The sequence below is a fragment of the Apodemus sylvaticus genome, chromosome 2, assembly GCF_947179515.1.
Source record: "Apodemus sylvaticus chromosome 2, mApoSyl1.1, whole genome shotgun sequence".
Taxonomy (NCBI): Eukaryota; Metazoa; Chordata; class Mammalia; order Rodentia; family Muridae; genus Apodemus; species Apodemus sylvaticus.
The window spans coordinates 18,812,109-18,832,242 of NC_067473.1; the positions used below are offsets into that span (position 1 = coordinate 18,812,109).

The 20,134-nt window shown below is 40.3% G+C and overlaps 1 protein-coding gene and 1 pseudogene across 4 annotated transcripts in view; one reads left to right on the forward strand and one right to left on the reverse strand.

Moving 5' to 3' along the window:
- Positions 1 to 661: 661 nt before the first annotated feature.
- Positions 662 to 834, reverse strand: LOC127679587 (uncharacterized; annotated as a pseudogene).
- Positions 835 to 8,105: 7,271 nt separating this feature from the next.
- Positions 8,106 to 20,134, forward strand: part of Dmtf1 (cyclin D binding myb like transcription factor 1) — a 40,297-nt gene continuing 28,268 nt past the window's right edge. For 2 of the 4 annotated variants that reach the window (XM_052173133.1, XM_052173136.1), the window contains exons 1-3: positions 8,108 to 8,204; positions 17,303 to 17,423; positions 18,698 to 18,814. In XM_052173133.1, coding sequence (XP_052029093.1) covers positions 18,706 to 18,814 — 109 coding nt within the window. In that variant the 5' untranslated portion in view covers positions 8,108 to 8,204; positions 17,303 to 17,423; positions 18,698 to 18,705. Of the gene's footprint in view, positions 8,205 to 16,039; positions 16,137 to 17,302; positions 17,424 to 18,682; positions 18,815 to 20,134 lie in introns of all 4 variants that reach the window. The other 2 variants (XM_052173134.1, XM_052173135.1) reach the window with 2 other exon arrangements.

A 20,134-nucleotide genomic window follows, 5' to 3' on the forward strand; every position in this document is an offset into this window, starting at 1 on the left:
GCATGTTACAATGTGAGCTGTCCCCTAGAATGCAGATTCTATGAAAGAGGAATTTTTGTCTGTCTTGAGGGCAACCATAACTCTGGGTCTAAAATAATGCTTGGCACAAAGTAGGTTCTCAGGAACATCTGCTAAATAGAATGAGAAAACACATCATAAATGTGTGAGCTCCTGAAAGTGGTGAGGGCATCCATTTCTTTCTCTTCTGCTGCACCGTAAAATTGGCTGAAAATAATGAGCATCAATCTTCAACACATCTCTGCCTTATTTGGATTCAGAGCACAATACCTACCCTTGGGGTTTTATTATTGAGTTTGGGCCTGAGTTCTTCTCTGTGATTTTCTATACATTTCACTAGCAATTCAAGCCTCCATATTTCCATTTACTGGTAATGCTACTACTCTGAAAAGATCTCTCTGAACAATAGAGACACCTGCTGGTTAAATGATATGCTTTAAAATATCCCATCTAAATCAACAAGAATAGAGCAGCAGATGTGACATAGCGTTAAAGTTGACTTCTTTCTTTCTTAATGTGGTGATACTCTGAAAAAAGACTATGTTCTCCTTCAGACAGGCACTACTGCGGAAAAAAAATGTTTAGTTTCTAATTCTTTTGATTAAAGACAATTGCTTTTATATCAACAAAGAAGTAAGTATCTAATAAGTTGAAATGTGTCATATGCTGGCAAATGAAAGCTTTCACTTGACAGAGGTGGGCAATATATCATCTTGGCTCTGTCAGGGAAAATGCTCAGCTCTAGTCTTAATTTATCCTTTAAACTGATAAGAACAGATACCACACTTGATCTTAGCCAAAAGGCCAAGAAGCAATACACTGTCCTTTAAAAAGAAGGAAGTTGCTGAGTGTGGTGTCTCACGCCTTTAATCCCAGCACTTGGGAGGCAAAGGCAGATGGATTTCAGAGTTTGAGGCCAGCCTGGTCTACAGAGTGAGTTCCAGGACAGTCAGGGCTATAAAGAGAAACCCTGTCTCAAAAAAAAATCCAAAATAAATATATAAATATATAAATAGATTAATTAATTAATTAATTAAAAGAAGGAAGTTTTGCAACATCTAACAATATGGAAAAACTTTGCAACTATGATGCAAAATGAAATTAGTCACAAAAACAACAGTCACAGAAACATTATTGTAATTAAAGTGTCTAAAATAGTCAAACTTGTAGAATCAAAGATTCATAAAATCAAAGAGCAATATGGTAGTCACGAGGGATTATGGGGAGGAAGAAATGAGAATTACTTATTAATGGGCATAAAATCTTAAGATAGATGACTAAGCCCCAGAAACATTCTGTACAAGATTGTGCACACACATTGTGTGTGTTTGTGTGTGTGTGAGACAGAGTGTTATAGTACTTCATATATTAATACTAAATTAAGTGCTTTATAGTCATACTAAGTCATAGTGCTCCATACATTCATACTAAAAGAACTAAAATTTTATGTTTTTTTCCAAAAGGAAATAAACTTTTAAAGTCAGTTACTATCTGAACAGGACTTGGTCTATCATTTATATGAATGTGCCCTTGTTATTTTATGCTATATAGGAAAGTAACTTTCTACAAATATGTTTTTTATTGCACTAATATGGACAAACACCTTCTATCTCCCAGCCCCTTCTATGATATTTCTGTTCATAAATCTAGGCTCCACGTAAATACTTTCTCAGCAAGTCCTGATTTCTCTGTGTAAAGTTCACTTTCTTATTGGATTTTTTTTTTTTTTTTTTTTTTGAAACAGGGTTTTTCTGTGTAGCCCTGGCTATTCTGGAACTCACTCTGTAGCCCAGGCTGGCCTCGAACTCAGAAATCCACCTACTCTGCCTCCCACAGTGCTGGGATCACAGGCGTCCGCCACCACCGCCCAGCTTAAAGTTCACTTTCATAGTATCCCTGCTTTGACCTCACTGGATAGAAGTGTAGGAAACCTTAGACCTCCATTCCCCTGACAACTGAAAGCTTCCAGTTGTTGAACTGGAACATGTTTCCACAACCCAGTCAGTTTCAGCGCCATCTACTGCAAAAGAAAAGGAACTGAAAAGGATAAAGGGAGGTGTTTTCCAGGTAGAAGGATTGAAAAGAGTGCAGAAATGAGACAGAGTCAGAAAAAGGATATGGAGAAAAAGTGTTTTGAGCTGGAATCATTTACAGCCCAGAGGAAGGTCACTCAGAAGAATATGAGATAGAGTGACCAGAGTGAGGTGAGGGCTGAATAGAGCAAATTGTTCATTGCTCTACAAGCATCCCGATCCCATCAGCTCCCCACAGCTTATGAATGCCAACAGCATATTAACAGGATTCATACACTGTATGGAAAAAATTACATATTATTTTTCTTTTACATTGAAAAATGTCTTTTGTTTGTAGCATGCCTTTTATTTCCATGTCTGAATACATAGTAAAGATCATGAAACAGAATCCACACCTTAGTAGTCCAAATACTTTTATATTAATGAATTAATTTTTAAAAAAAGAAAGTTAATTTGTATGGTGACATGTGCCTGTAATGCTAGCATTCAGAAGACTAAGGCAAGATGATCATGAGTTCAAGAACAGTCTCAGCTCTGCAGCAAAACCTCGTCTCAAAATAAGGTGGGGTGGGGTGGAGGGTTGGGGATGAAGAGGAAAGAACATAATAAGGGAGGAAATTTCATCAATATTGAATCTATGATGATGTTCATTAGTCTTATACAACACATAGAATACAGGAAATCACACATAGCAAATGCCATTAATGTGCTGCAAATGTTTTTATGCCAGAATTTCTGTTAGGGAAGGCAATATTTCTCATCTTTATTTTTCTATAAGACACTTAAATCCAAACTACTTAAATTTAAGTATATTTAAAATCTTATGCATAATCTAACTGCACACTAAGAAGAAAAGTAGGTGTAACTACAGGCAGGTATTCTGGAATTCAAATCACATTCTAGAAAATCTTTATAATAATTATTCAGGTTAAAAGTCTAGAGGTACTACTGTAATGTTAGATTTACATTTTAAATCTTATGACTTTTCACGTTTGTTATGTCTTTAGTCAAAAATCCCAATCCAAGACAGTTGGTAAAAACTAGAATTTGTCTTCCCAATGTCAGGTGATGCTGAGTCCTTCATGGTATTGTATGGAAGGGACAGTGTGACATGGTTTCCCAACCCTGGAGCAGAGCCAGGAGGGTGTAGGCCTCCATGAGGGTTGAGGATTGCTGGGCATGAGGCTTGTTTGTATAAAGATATATAGATATATTTCATGTTTCTCCTTCAGGAAATAGTCTCCCTGCCAAGGTTATTGGAAAAAATTATCCCTGCCATGATTATCAAGAAATGTCTTCTCTGCCAAGGTTAATGATGCCGTAATAATTAAAGATGCTTGAGTCTTGAAGGAGAGGGTAGGTCTACCCCCTTAGCAAAGAAAAAAAAAATGGTAAATGCTGTCACCTTCAGGACACTCCTTCAGGCTGTGGGAATGAACTCTGAAAACATGAGTTCAAAAATATATAACTTACCAACTGTGCAAAATATAATGAAGCAATATGAATCATATGAATTGCTTCATGGACCTAAAAGAACAGAGGCAGCTGTGCTATGAGCCCGCAGGTCAGAAAGCTGAAAGGCAGGCAGATTCCTGAGTTCAAGATCAGCCTGGGGCAGAGTGAATTTAGGGCCAGGCGTGGTCAGAATGGTATGCTCTGGATGGGATCCCACGCAGATAAGTTTATTGACTGTGTTTACACAGGCAGGCAGTTCTCTGAATTCATTTGCAATGTTTGTTTTTGTTGTTGTTGTTGTTTTTCCTGAGACAGGGTTTCTCTGTGTAACCTCAGCTGTTCTGGAACTCACTCTGTAGACCAGGCTGGCCTCGAACTCAGAAATCCACCTGCCGCCTGCCTCTGCCTCCCAAGTGCTAGGATTAACTGCCAGGCGTTAAAAAAATGTGTTTGCTGTCTTTTTTTGTTCTTATTCCCCCCCCCCCCACCACCACCACTACCACATGTTTTTTCAATCAGGCAGCTGGGCTCATGGAATGTAGATTTTTGGGCTAGTCAAAAGGGAACTAGGAATAAATGACTAAAATGATCTGTAAATAAAAGACTGGGCTTCAGCCTTTGGGAGCTGAGCTATCTGAATGAGCTGCCTGAAGAGCTTCAGAGAAAACTGTCTCAAACAAAAATCTTTCCAGATAGAAATTTTTTTTTATCTACTTTATCTGAAAGTATAAAACAAGACCCCTATCAGAAGGATCCCAGTTCAAGGCCCATAAAAAAATGCCATACAAAGAATCAAAAAGAATTCATTTGCAATGAATTAAAAAATCTACAAGCCTTGCTAGATTTTCACTCTCTAGAGTTTTAGTCTGATTATACCCTGTTGCACAATTACACATTTGCATATAGCCTCCATAAACCCAGGGTAGGGTTCTCTTGAAGATATATACAATCCTGGAATGTGGCACATTTAAACATAGCATGGAAGCTCTGCACCCTTTCCTCCATGTCTCCCTCCATATCTTTTCTGTCAGCAGAGTGCAAGCTTACCTGCGATTCTGTAGACAAGAATGAGCTGGAAGTCTGCACTTTAAGTGTGACTACTTACTACCTTGGCTTAGTGAAGATATATATGTAATATACATACATATATGATATGTATGTGTGCAAATCATATATAATAAATATTAAATATCAAATATACTATATAATATATATTAGTGAGTCTCTTAATTAAGCCAAAGTAGTTGTATATACATATAAATTTACACTTTTGTGTGTGTGTATATATATATATATATATATATATGAGTATCTTTACTAAGTCAAAGTAGTAGTATATGTATATATATATATATATATATATATATATATGTGTGTGTGTGTATTTTTAAAAACTGTTGTTAGGAACCACTTCCTCATAAATGTATCAATTATTCTTTAGATTTAATTATTATCTCATGAGAATTGCTCATTCAGTCATTGTTTTTTTAGTTTAGGACTTTCTTAGTTTCTATTTTTAATACTTACATGTCAGGCTCCATAAATAAGGTGTGCTATCTTATATTATTCAAGAAAGTAAATTTTATATCCGAAATCCTAAAGTAAATGAGACTTAGAGATAAAACATTATTAAACAATAGAGGCAGTATTTACTCTCAAGTCTGGCCCAACAACCACCATGATACAAAAATTATTTATGTACTCATAAAAGTTGAAAATGAAAGAATTCCAGTAAGACACAGAGTGCCACAGATTGGTAATAAAAACATCAATATAATAACATGTTGCTTCCAATTGAATTTAGAAAATGATAATGACCCCACACATCAACTTCCCAGTTAACTAAAGAATCTGAAAACTGGCTATGTTTTGTTTTTATCATGAGGTGACTCTTGCCAAAGTGTATTTTTGAACTAGAGCAGGCTCTCAGGGCGAGGCTACAATTCTGAGTCTACCCCTTGCTTGTGTGACCTGGACACATTCCCCAACTTTCCTTTGGTCCCTGGGAAAAATGTGACTCACCTGTAGTACCTCCAATGAAGTATTTGGCATCTGTAAAGATACATGAGTTTAATACATATGAAAGACACACAGGAACACAGAGAATGTTGACTTACATCATTCAAATTCAGGGTTATTTAGCCCTTAGCATTTTTTAACAAAGACTTTTTTTTTAACATTCACAACAAAATTAAGCAGGTACAGAAAATTCCTACATACCTCATGGCTTCACACGCGCACAATCGAGAGTGGGCATTTGTTATAAGGGAAGAACCTATACTGACACACCATCAAGATGTAGTTTATGTTAGAATTCATTCTGAGTATTTTATCTATCAGACCTGTGGGTTTTGCTACAACTATAAAGGCATGCTTCTATTTCTGCAGCATGGAGAGCCCTTGCTGCTACAGGAACCCCCGCACACTATTCATTTTCTCCACCCCTGGATGCACTAATTTTACTGTCTCCATAGCAATGCCCTTTACAGAATATCACCGTGGTGGATTGACTGAGAACGACCGCTGTAGGCTAATATATTTGAATGCCTGGTCTCTGGTTGGTGAAATTCTTCGGGAACGATTAGGTGTGGCCTTGTTGGAAATGGAGTGTCACTGGGTGACTTCTGAGTTTTCAGAAGCTTACAAATACCCAAATGGCTCTCTGCGCTTTCAATATGCAATTAAGAATGTAAGCTCTCAATGACTGTTCTAGCCCCATTCCCACCTGTCTGTTGCCATGTTTCCCTCCATGATGATTATAGACTCATCATTTAAAATTGCAAGCGAGCCCTCAATTCAAACTTTGTTATAAACTTCCTTCGCCATGGTGGCTCTTCACAGCTGTAGAAAAGTAAGATAATCAGAATGGCAGTCTTAGCATACATCGCTTTCTGGATAATTTTCTTTACTAACATATGTTTTGATCCTTCACTACTTTAGCACCAAATAAAATTGTTGTATTGATATGCCTATTTGTCTATTCTCCCCCCTCCCCCATTCACCCCTTGGTTGGTTTTAAGTTTTGGCAAATGTGAACAAAGCTCCTGTAAAAAAAACTTGGGAGTGCAAGTTGCATTGGCTATCAACTCCTGTGAACCATGCCTGACTAGTGTGCTTGATACATCTAATTTCACTCCACTGGGAAAAAAAACTGATTTCCCCTTTTCCAGGATTTATTATTTGCAAACAGCTTATTGATTAGGAATGTGTATTATGAACAGTGAAAGGAAAGGAAAGCAAAGTATATCTTGGTCTTATAAAAAGATTAAAAACTGTTGAATCATAAAAGGGACTCCAATAGGAACCCCATTGCTCAGAATCTTAGAACTTTTTTTCCATTTGGTTTGGCTGAGTTGTGTTCTATGTAGCCAGTGCTGCCTCAAAATCCAGTCTTCTGCCTCAGCCTCTTCTGTGCTGAAATTATAGGTGAAAACAACTGTGCCCAGCATGGGGCAAAAAGCAGCTTTTTTGACGTTTTCATCATAGAGTCTGCACTTTTTGTGGCGGAGTTTATGGCAGAAACCACAACGGACCAGTGTTTACAGAGTTAAGTGACTATAGAGTGCCTCTCCCTAAGTGGGATATTTATAATGCAATCCTTACACCAAAGGTATGGGAACATTGCTGGGGGAAGAAAACCTCAAAGAGTCAGGGGAGTGGGAAGACTTCTATGAAGCACCCACCACTCAGCAGCTTGTGGTCCCCTGCAAACCACCACTCCAGTCAACATTCCAACATGGATGGCAAAAGGGTTCCATCCAGCCCACCTGGCTAGGGGGCTTCAAGCAGTCAAGGCTGCTGAGAGTCAATTTCCTTCCTGAAGAGACCAGATTGCTTTCCCACGTCCAAGTGTGCAACCCTACACTGAAATCTGGGCTACACGTGCACCCAGGAATACACACACCCAATAGGACGCGAATTTGAGTGCAGGGCGGGGGGGGGGGTGTCAGGGAGAACACGGGGAAGAGTTGGAGTGGATAGGAAGGAGTAAATATGGTCAAAATGCATTTATTCATGTATGAGCTCTCTTAAGGAGCCTGGTTCCTAAAGATTGATATGGGAACAGGGCTTCTATTTTGTTCATCTCTACGGATCCAGAAAATAGAACTGCAATCGGTGTAGACACCAGCACTGAACTTTAAATGCACGAAGATCTGTAGTCTCCTAAAAGCGAGGTCACACTCACGGAGGTCACCTTTCACAAGAAGTATATACCACACGATCAGAAACCGAAGAGCAGAGACACCCTGCTTTCTCCTGTACTCTAAGGCCTGAAGGCCGGGACACAGCGCTTCCTCTTGGTTTCGGATATTCCGGAAACTAAGAGACAGATGGTGCAGACACCTGCCAAGGAAAAAGACCCTTTTTTTATATCATCCACTACAGCTCGGCGACGACTGTCCGACCCTAAGGCCCGCTGAGAATGGCGGTCGATTCCGCAGCAACCCATCAGCGGGCCAACGCAGGCGGAAGTGACGTCGGGAGTGGAGCGCAGGTCCGCCCCACGGGAGAGGCGGGCCGGAGGGGGGGGTACTGGGAGGGCGGGGGCGGGGCGCGGCCGTGGCTCCGTTTCCGGTGGCTGGTTGCGCTCGCTCACCCCAGCTGCAGCCACTCTCTCCCGTGGCTGCTTCCTCCATCCTGGTATTTTTTGGAGCCTCCATCCTGGTTCTTCCAAAGTGCCCGGACCCAAAACAGGAAGTAAGTGCGATGGAACCTTCAGGTCCGGGCCTCTGCCGCAGCCGCTCCGCCCAGTGCGGCCGAGCCGGCCCCTTCGCAGGCCTTGGCTGCCACCAGCCGGGTGCTGCGGGCGGGGTCGGAGTCCGGTCTTCGTCCAGCCGCCGCGGCAGGCCCCGCACGGTGCGCCCGCGGTCTCGGTCGCCGGCTCATGCAGGTGCCAGCGGCTGGAAGCACCGAGCGATCGCTCGGGCGCAGCGGCGAGCCGGCGGGGGCGGAAAATGGCGCCGGGCTGGAGGAACTAAATGGCGCCGGGACCCCTGGGGGTGGGCCCGAGTCACGGAGAACGGCGCCCGGGGCCCGCGGGCGTGTGCGTGCTGGTCGGCGGAGCTTCCAGCCTAGCCTTGCTGCGTCCGGGGCGACTTAGCCCCCGAGGCTGCGTGGGTGGGGTTGGCGGGGCAGTGGGGGCGGGGGTCTTCCCAGGCCCACCCATTTCTCTTCTGCTTGTTTGGCCTGTCTGTCCCTCGCCGCTTGGACTCAGCGAAGGAAGTCATGGTTGCTGGCCGGACTTTCTCTTTAAAGACCGCACGGGACGAGGCCTGGGGTGCGGGGAGAGTCCTAGTCCCGCCAGCTAGTAATTGTCAGGATCGTGCGGAGCAAACCTTTAAGCGTTTCACAGCCCTCTTGGGTCCTCTAGCAAGAACTTTGAGAATCTCCCCGCACCCTTACGAGTTTTACTCCGAAAGAAGTGGTCCACTGCTGTCCTGTGCTCGTCAATGATACAGCATATGTTTTTATAGTTAAAGACTCGGTGTGATAGCCCTGTACATTACATTCTCTCTTTCCCGGGCCGAATTCTCGTGATTGCTTTTCTCAGCTCTTGCATCCCTTTCTGACAGCTAGACTTCCTATTGGGACATCCTCGAAAGAAAAATGCATTTCAGTACGGTTTCTGATATTTTATGTCCTATGCTAGATGTAATGCCATAAGACTTTTATTATTTAGACATATTTTTATTTCATAAATAACTTTTGTGGCTTGTAGGCTATAAATTAAGAAAGAAAAGACCTTTGATTTGGTTGAAAGTTTTACAAACATCAAGTTATTTTCCTTAAAGATTTTCTATTTCTGGTGCTTCAAATTTCTTTAGGCCAGTCTTAAAGGTGCCTTAACAGTTTGAGTAGTTTACTATAACGTTTAAAACTACAACTGTAATAACAAAATCTTATGATCTTTTTACTGTGAAAGAAGAGTGATAAAATTTTGTATATTTGGTTAAACTTAGACAAACTTTAAATTACGTTTCAAAAATCGTTACGTTGAGTGTACAAAGTTGGTGAGAGACTAATGATGTCCTCCACAGCAGTCAAAACACAAACAAGGGCTTGATCCTATGTGAAGAAAATGATTTGTTGTGTTTTTTGGTTTTTTTTTTTTTTTTTTTTTTTTTTTTTTTGGTTTTTTTGAGACAGGGTTTTTATGTGTAGCCCTGGCTGTCCTGGAACTCACTCAGTAGACCAGGCTGGCCTCACACCAGCCTGCCTCTGCCTCCTGAGTGCTGGGATTAAAAGCGTGCACCACCACCACCAGGCAATGCTATTTATTTATTGGTATTTATTTTATGCTTTTATCCTCTTACTGCCTTTCTCGGGTGCTTTTGAGACAAGCTAATGTTTCTTCATTATTTTAGATTATTTTAGATTATGATGGACTTACCCAAACTGTTGTTCAGGGGAATGATCTAGAAACCTACCTGTGCCACTGAATCTTTTTAGTTGATGAGGGAGTCATCTGGTATTGTTAGCATTTTCTCATCTTCAGCATTTACTCTGAAAGTGCTGGGTCCTGCATGCTTCTTAAAGAATTTGTGTCTGTATGTTTAGTAGTTTGGGTGACGCATATAAAATAGACCTTTTTCCCAAGTATTCAGGTTTTAGGTTTTTGAGGGAGGAAATCAGTTTTAGTCTTACGGTTTGAGCTTGAAAATAGAGTGTATCTGGGAAAGGGTTACTAGTGTCCTCTTGTCCTCTGGTTGTTCGGGCTTTTCTTTTTTTTCTTTTTTCCTCCTCCTTCTCCTCTTCCTCCTCCTCCTTCTCCTCCTCTTCTCTCTCTCTCTCTCTCTCTCTCTCTCTCTCTCTCTCTCTCTCTCTCACACACACACACACAGCTGGGCTTGCCTGTATCATTCTGTGTCTGTCCCTAACAAAGGGCCTTGGTTTGCATGTATTAAATAGTGCAGAAAATGTGTGTGAAAGAAAAGAAGGATAAGGTTTTATAGAAACAGTTTTCCCCAGGAAGAACTACTTTAGCGACCCAGAGTAGCAAAACCAAACCATGTTATCAAACTGTATCCATATTTACCATTCAATATTTATGGTAAATATGTTTTATTTGGGGTTGCTTTCTACCTGTTGGTTGCTTTCAGCAATGCTTATCAGAATATACACAACTTATTCTGGGTCAGGAGCTCAGACAAATACATAAAATTAAAATTATGCATTTAGTTTATGTTGTAAAAGCTAGTTGCTGTCCTGGAACTCACTCTGTAGACCAGGCTGGCCTCGAACTCAGAAATCCGCCTGCCTCTGCCTCCCAAGTGCTGGGATTGAAGGTGTGCACCACCACCACCTGGTTTACAGAATGAGTTCCAAGACAGCCAGGGCTACACAGAGAAACCCTGTCTTGAAAAAAACAAACAACAACAAAAAGCTAATTGCATGGGGAATCCATAGCATTGTGAGGTTGGTTACCTTGTTATTATAAAGGAGGATTTAAACAGGTTGAGCACACAGTAGGATAGTGGCTAAGTACATAGTATTAAATGTTCTCAAGCCATGTTATTAGCTCGGCTGCAAGAACTAGCAAAAGTTTGGTCTCTTCAACGATGGAATATTTTGAGAAATTCCCAGTTTTCGTCTTAGTCTTTTGAGTGCAGTGATTTATATTTACATCTCTGAAGATACATGCTTAGTAAGAAACAAGCAAGCATCCCAACTCTGTATGCACAGCCTGGCTGTAACATTAGGTTAGGAGAGAGCCAAGTAGTTTTTGAAAGTATTGGGAAACTGGTGACTTTCTTTAAATTTCTGTCAGTTGCAAACACACCAAGACTTCAGAAGAGCATCCAGGTTAAGGAGGGCTCTGTGGTGAGCACCTCAGCCATCTGCCCAGGAGAGCAGCATCTACTCCACAGGACCGACCCCCAGTGTTTGTAGAGACTGCTAATGTTCTCGCAGACTGCAGTCCTCATTTTACTAATTGCGTACATTCTATTGTTGCCATAACTCCACTTGAAAGGATTAGGAATTTGTATGCTTAAATGGTACACAGTTTCAACAAAGGTACATCAACTCAGAGCCGAATGTTATCTGAATGAAGTACAGAGAGGCATGTGGAGTTTGATGGCTTTTATATCATTTCTACATTGTCTTGGTGGTGATTTTTGCTTTGTGCAGATAATTCCTGAAATAAAAATCAGTTTATTTGCTTTGATACCATAAAGGTAAATTGGTTCAGTTTCAATAAAAAGAATTTTATTTGTTGTGTGTGCCTTTTTTCAAGTTTGTGGAAAGATAGCCTACTCCATGATTAAATTCCAGAAAGAAATTGTCAAAAACAAGCATGGTGGGAAGCCCTATATAAACCTTTTCTGTCATGCCTTTTAAACATCATTTTTGGCTATACATACAGTGAGGCCATTCTTTCTAGCACTGGTGTTTAAAGCTAACCCTTCCCTCACTGTAAGGTGTGTTATGCAAAAGAAATGTGTGTTAGGGTTATTCACTGCCTAGTGTGTTTTAGTATGTGGTATGGAAATGTGATTTTAAAATAAACTAACTGATAATTGATATTTAAAAATCAGATTGTGTTTTACAAAAGTGTTGTTTTGAAAAGATATCTTAGAATATAATTAAACACTTAAGTTCTTATATCATCATTAATTAGATTAGATAGGCAATTCAATGTTATTGTCAGGCCTTGTATGAAGTTATGTACTTTATTTAAATCACCCATATTACCATGTAATTTCAATTACAGCATCATTGATAATTAAATCAACACTTAAAGCAATTTAAGCATTATATTAAATTCCATTTAACCTATTGACACTTGATATTGGCTTACCATCTCTTAATGAAACCATTAATTATGAACCTTGGTTCAATATTCTTTATCTTGATTTATAAATGTACTTTTCAAACTTTCTCACAAAGTATACAAAAGGATTTCCAAGAGTCCAGAGTTCTTACTGCTAGCAGGGGATCGTTTGCTCTGCCTGGATAGGAATCCTGAATAGGCAGAGAATCTATTGCCAGCAATGCTGGATTCTGGCATACCCAAGACTTAGGGTCTGGGCTGACATATGCTTCACGGGTGTGAACCCCAAGCACTAGAGGCCTATGGACCAAGCTTTGATTTCAGCCCAAGACACAGCTCTCCTAGGCCTTCAGGCTAGAGGCTGAATGAATGCGCCTGGGTTTAACTGCCAGTGGTCCCAGCACTTGGCAGCTTTGGTAATCTGTGCTTTGGTAATCTGGGGCAGTCTTGAACAGCAGAGGTGAGCAGTACTGTTAGTCTTAAAGCTTGCTACGGGTTTTGGGTGTCAAAGCCTTGACTCCACTGCAGCAACTGGTAGAGCACTAGAGCCTAGAGAGGAAGGGACTCCTCCCGTTGACAGTGACTAGTATTAGCAGTTTTCACTGTCCAGTCAGTTTGAGAGACTCGGCTCTTTGGCAGCTTCCTGGGACGCTCTAAAAAGCCAGAACCCCTTTTTGGCTCTCACCTCTGTTCCCTGTTAGCTCTGGAACCTTTAGGTCCCCTTACTACTGCTACTGCTTCTCCCTTTGCCTCCACCTCTCCTTGGAATTGACGTGTGTGTGTGTGTGTGTGTGTGTGTGTGTGTGTGTGTGTGTGTGTTACCAACTATGTCTTCTAATAGACATAAGAGACAAACACACTGGAGAAACCTATTGGGTAATACTAGTATTAGTAATTACTAATAGTACAGATGCTAGTATTAGTAATGTCTCTTAGCTGGCTCACAACTGTGGTAGCCTGTGTCTCATTCATAGCAATTCAGACAAATAAGGAAAATGTTTGTGCTAGTCAGGGCAAAGCTCCTTATGTAAATGCTTATACCATCACAGGCCTTTAGCTGGACACCAGGGGAGGCGCTCCCTTCTGGCCTGGGTTGGAACAACTGTGAGGTCATGAAGAGTTCATCAAAGCTTGTGATGGCAAAAAGTCTGGAGGTTGTACTTCAGCAAGCAGGTTGGTTGATATAAAGCTTTTTCAAAGCTCCCATCTGTTTAAAATAGAATGTTCAAAACAATTGGCATAATGCACTCAGCTGGCTATGTGGTAGTCTTTTAGTGATGGCACTAGGGAAGGCTCTAATAGTTGTCTAATTAAGAGAGTCAGATTGCCTGTCTTTGGTTATTTGATGGAAAAATAAACATTCAAAGGGGTGCTCACAGTATAGACATCCTTAAAATAAACAGTGCTTAACTCTTAACCTAGTGCCCTAGGAAGAGGTGGGTCTCTCTGATCTGTCTCATAACCATTCCAAAACATTCCACATCAAGTGTAAAGTGTTCCCATATGAAATAGTAAGTACTTCTGAAGATGTTATTTGTAGGCTTGTATGTTTTCTAACATTTCTGTATGTACCCAGGTATGAGATGTAGGAATTTATTATCTGCCAATAATTTGCTGCTTGGCAGCTTTGTTCCTTTAGGGGAAAAAAACATGTTTTTTAAATTACACATTAGTAGATAAATGCTCTTTTAAAATATTGCCTAAGGTGGGGTGTGTGTGTGTGTGTGTGTGTGTGTGTGAGAGAGAGAGAGAGAGAGAGAGAGAATGAATGAGAATGAGAATGTTAGGTATAGAGGTGTTCATTAAGGAGTTTGTAAATACTGTAACTTCAAACACTATCCCCCAACAATTCCTGGCTAGACAGGTGTTATATACTTACTAAAATGGTGGGGAATAATTAGTATTTGGGTATGGTAATGCAAGCCCAAGATCCTAGCACCAAAGAGTCCAAGTGGCCAAATCAGGAAAATCATAAGGCTAGCCTGGGCTACACGGTGAGACTTTATCTTTAAAAAAAAAAAAAATCAAAATTTTGTAAAAACAAAAATGTATAGTGAAATATAACCAAAAATTTGAAAGGTAATTATTAGAATGTTAACTAGAAATAGATAATTTTAATACTATATTGGGTCAGGAAATCTCAAATATGCACCTGTTGCTATAGTCACATCTCTCTGTGTAGTGTTATATGCCTCTTCTCCCCTCCCCCGCATATGGGTTTTTGAGACAGGTTTATGGGTATGGCCCTGGCCGCCCTGAAACTGTATATACCATTCTAGCCTTGAACTCCAATTCACCTGCCTCTTCCTTCGAGGTGCTAGGATTAAAGGTGTACGCTACCGCTGACCAGTAATTTAAAGTTCCCATTTTAAGAATATCCTCACTAATGAGTTTTCCTATGCCATATAACTGTACTCCATCTTCGTAAACAACCCTTGTCTTCTGGTCAGCCTACATTGCCTCCGGCTTTATATGATTACCATAGGTAATGTCTGTGCTTAGAAACTGTTAATGGAGTGGCCTCTAAAGAAGACAAACTTCCTGGATTTATTTTTTAAAATGAATTCTTGGCATTTAGCTGCCCTAACATTGAGGGCGGTAGAAGACCCAATGGACATCTGAGCCTAAGCACTTTATATCAATACGGAAGTGAAGGGAGCCGTGAGAGGTTCCTTTCTTCATTTAATTTTGTGTTAAATAGCAAATGTTACTCTGCTGTAACTTACCCTGTGTGTTCCACCAGGTTATTGTATTCTAGAAAGTAGGGTCATGTTGGATCAGCATGGTAACACAAGCATGTTATCTAAGCACTAGGTATGCAGAGATAGGAAGACAATTTTAGGCCAGCCTGGGCTATATTATGATGCCCTGTTACATGCCTTCCTCTCCTAATCCCCTCTGTTAGCCATAAGTGAAGGATTATCTTTGGAATGTGAGCATATGCAAGAATGCTGTTAGATATGTTTTATACCATTCTCAAGTTCTTTTTCTTTAATTTATTAAGGTATTTATTGTTTCAAGGTAATTCATCAGGGATGGGAATTTGCCAGAAAGCCAGTTTACCAGTTAAAATGTTATCTGTCTTTCCTCCATTGTGTCTTCTTATTTCTAATTAGTGTATCTTATTTCTAATTAGTGTAAAAGTGACGCCACCACTGATTTGGAGGAAGGGCTCTAAAGAGGCTGATAGTGCGTGTATGTGCTCTGAAAGGTTCACGGTAGCACTGAAGTGTAAAGGGTTCCGGGTCAAGCGCGATTTTGAGTCTAATCAGTGAGAATAAAAGCACTAAATTCCTCCTCCCTCGGTGCTTTGATTTATTCATCAGCATGTCTCTGTTTAGACGAGTATTTGAATTTAAACAGAGAATGTTGAAATACTCTTCTAACACTGGCGTGACCTCACTTCCTTTTTCCACTCTCTTTACCTCCAAAATGTGTCTTGTCTTCTGTATTGGATTCTGTTTGTCATCCACCCCCAGTCCACTGAAATTCCTTCTGTTAAGGTCCTGAGTGTTCTCCATCTTGCTAGAACAAGTGAGTACTCTGTCATCTCACTAGCGTTAGTCATTTTCATACCCATCGAATACCACTAGGCTTCCTTCCGAGCTACTAGCTAGTCCTCAGTCTCCTCCACTTGTCTTCCTCATTTCTTTTTTTTAAAAGATTGGTGGGTTTGTTTTTTTTTTGTTTTTGTTTTGTTTTGTTTTTTTTTTTTTTACCTTATGGATGTTTTTGCCTGATGTATATCTGTGTACCATAGGCCAGAAGAGACTGCTGGGCCCTGGAACTGAAATTACAGAGGGTTGCAAGCTGCCATGTGGGTGCTGGGGACTAAAATCCAAGCCTCCAATTTCTAGGTATCTTTAAAAACAACTTTCATACTATATTAAGTCAGATTTATAGGTATTAATTATGCCTGCTGAGCACAACTTAAATATTCAACCATCCACTTGGCACCTTAAATACCATGTATCTTACATTTAAGTATCAACATAGAGGTAAAAACAGCTTATAAAATACCTTGAGTTGAAGTCAGAAGCCCTGGAATCATCCTGAGATGGTGTCCCCTTCTTAGTCAGTCTCTTCCGTCACAAAGCCTAGTTAGCTCTGCCCCAAAGCAAAGATATTCTCTCTCTGTCCTCTCTCCTTGAGTACTGTGATGTTTCCAAACCACAGCCATGTCCTAAACACAGGTCTTTATAACTTATACCTTCTCTCTTCTCCATACTGAGTGATCTGTTAGAAATTAACTATCTCCAAAAAACATTGCTGACCTGACAATATAAAGGTTGATTGGCTGGTTCCCGTGGATTCCTGAATAGGGTTGTTGACCTGTCCTCTCATGTGGTTTCTGACTGAATAGATAATGTAAATAATTTTTAATGGTTTAAAGATGAAATAAGGTGTTTCAGAATTGTTAATATATCATTCTAGAAGAATGTGTGAACTGGGAATGTTAATTAGCTTTTCATATGCAGTAAATTTGCACAATGGTCCCAAGGTTTACTGTAACCACTTGTATACCTAAACCTATTTCCAGAGGACATCTGGCTGTTTGCTGAGTGGCAGCTTGGGTTAAGAAACTTCCTATGAGGCTGGGCAGTGGTGGCACACACCTTTAATCCCAGCACTTGGGAGGCAGAGGCAGGCAGATTTCTGAGTTTGAGGCCAGCCTGGTCTACAGAGTGAGTCCCAGGACAGCCAGGGCTTTAGAGAGAAACCCTGTCTTGAAAAACCAGAGAGAGAGAGAGAGGGAGAGGGAGAGGGAGAGAGGGAGAGAGAGAGAGACTGACTAAGTTCCTATGAGCTCTTAAGTGGATAAAAAATGGATTGTTTCTGTCTTTGCTTATACAGAACTGGTTTTCAGGCAAATTACCATAAAATGCATTCAGAAGAATGTTGTGCTTCTGTCTTACCATTGTGGGTGACATGAGGTGTGAGGCCAGAGTGCTGTAGCGTTATAACCAGTACTCAGAATCTACTCGTTGTGTCTAAGCCTCACATTATGCTGTTACTGTTCTAGAGTATCACAGATGCACAAGCATGGAGGAGAAACAGTCTGGATAACGTGAGTGATGCGGCTGGCCAAAGCACAGAGGCGTAATTCTGTGGGAAGGGCTGTAGCTGATCCATCTGTGGTCTAGGTAAGTCCCATTACTGCAGAAATCCACCCAGTGGTTTGCAGACCTGTCATAACTACATCATGATTTCCAGTCATCTTTATCTTGAAAATGGTGTCATTAAACTGTAAAATTATGTTCTTTGATATAGTAAGCCTATACTACTCATTGAATCTTTACCATGTAAATATTAATATAGTTGTCTTTTTTGCCAAAGGAAAATATTTCTTTAAATGGAGTTAAACTATATATAAATGGATTAATACCTATGTGGGTCATATACTGAGTAATTAAATACATGTTAAGAGTTTTGTCTGTATTATTAGTAAAAGGTATGTGGGAGAAAACTGTTGAAACATGAACTATATGATTCTCTAGACTTTAATCAGGCGTTAGTAGTCCAGTATTTTGATTTCTGTCAGCCACAAGATACTGAGCTTGTTCTAAGACTCCAATTATTTAGTCTGAGAACAAGCTCACCAAATGTGCTGTTACATGCTAAACAGCAAGTAGGGCACTCTAAACCAGGGTTCTCTTGTCAGGAGGAGGACCAACCCCATACAAAAGGGTTGGCTTGCTTGGTGCTGGTTAAGTGTGTTTGTTTAATACTGTGGGAGAGAAAAGAATTATTTAGTGTTCTCATTTTTCAGGTAACGGGGCTTAAATAAATACGGAAGATGGAAGTTTTGGTTAATTTTCTGCTAAAAAATACAGGGGTCGAAATCTAGTTCAGTGGTTGACCATTTGTCAGGTATAAATAGAAAGTTGTGGGTTCAATCAGCACGGTTAAGAAGATGTGGTGGCAGGAGCCTGCGACAGCTGGGCACATGCATCCATAGTTTGTCTTCGGCCAAGAAGCAGGGCACCTCCCACTTGTTAGGGCCGTGTTGAAAGAAGATGCGTGCTGGTTCTCTTCGGGATTTTTTTTTTTTTTAAACTTAATCTGAGACCTCAGCCCATGGCTTGATGCCACTCACACTTAAAGAGCATTTCCCAGCTCAGCCTAATCTAGAGAAGTCCTTACAGCTGTGCCCAGGGGGTTATTTCTATGGTGATTCTAAATCTCTGATTGACAGTGAAGAATAACCACCACAAAATGGAAATACTGTGAGAAAGCTGTTAGAACTAATCAGAGTCGGTCAACTTCTTAACAGTGGGAGAAACTCAGAAAGGCAGTTTGTGAAATCTGAACTCCTTTTGCAGTTTTATATAAAGACTGTAAAGCAGATATCTAGGTCAGTTTCATGTACTCTCTGGAAATAATTTTATAAATCCTTACGTAGTCTCTTTTTGTACAGATTTGAGTATGAGCACAGTTGAAGAGGATTCTGACACAGTAACAGTAGAAACTGTGAACTCTGTGACGTTTACTCAGGACACAGACGGGAACCTCATTCTTCATTGTCCTCAGAATGGTAGGAGAATTTGCTAATTAACTGACCCTGGGGATTGATCAATTCCCTTGCACCCTTTATCCATCACCCCCACACACAAGCTAGTGTGCTTGAATTTTTTTTTATTTATTTATTTATTTATTTATTTGTTTTTTTTTTTTTTTTTTTTTTTTTTTTTTTTTTTTTTGGTTTTTTTGGATTTGGTTTTTTTGAGACAGGGTTTCTCTGTATAGCCCTGGCTGTCCCGGAACTCACTCTGTAGACCAGGCTGGCTTTGAACTCAGAAATCCGCCTGCCTCTGCCTCCCAGAGTGCTGGGATTACAGGCATGCGCCACCACTGCCCGGGCGCTAGTGTGCTTGAAAAGGCCATGGTATCTTTGGATTATAGATTAATCTTGATTTATAATTGATGTTTTAAAAGTACATTAGTACTTAGTTAACTATGAATTTTAGTCTAAGAATGCATATACTTTACTAATCGACTTTCTCTTATTACTGTGTAATTTCATCCTGAATTATTTTATCTATTCATGTTAGCTAGCATCTACCTATTATGATGGTTCACATTTCTGTCTTTATTATGAATTCTCTAGACTACTTATAGGCACCTTGAATTTTACATGCCCCAAGGGCTTCTTTCCAGATACTTCCTAAACTTCACTTTTCCTTTTTAGAGTCTATGGTCATAGTTAGGAATAAATTCCTTATTTCGTGACCCAACTGGTCATATGCTGTCCTAAAACTCCATTTATCCTTGTTTTGGTCCCTCTTTATTAGATCAGATTTTCTTTTTTCACCTGGGTAACTCCAGCCTTTTATCCAGTTTTCCCACTTGTTAGGACTGTATTGAAAGCTTAATGTGTTCTTTAGGATATATAATTGGGTGCTTTGATTACTTCATTTCTTCCTCCTAGCCTTCCCTCCTGCCACAGTTGCCATGGTTGTTAGAATCCATGTGCTTATGGTCTTAAATAGTTCACAGCTGTTTTATTTTTGTGACACTTCTTTTCAGTCTTCAGTTCTATTACACATATTTCTCTTAACTGCCAGGACAGACAAAGGTTTCCCTGCTTGCATTTTTTTTTTCAAGTTCATGATCCCTCCTTAGGAAGTCTCCCTTCACTTCCAGTCTAGATGTAAGTCCTCTGTGCACTCATCTTCTCCTCTTCATGCCAGTCACAGCTGAGTACACTGTTGTGAAATTGTTGGTTTAGTTATTACTGCACTGGAACTTCCTTGAAGGACATCCTTCATTGTTCTGTCCCCAGCACTTAGAACCAACTGTAGACAGTTAGTAAATGTTTGAATGAGTCAGTGCTCAGCCCTTCTGTGTGTGTGAA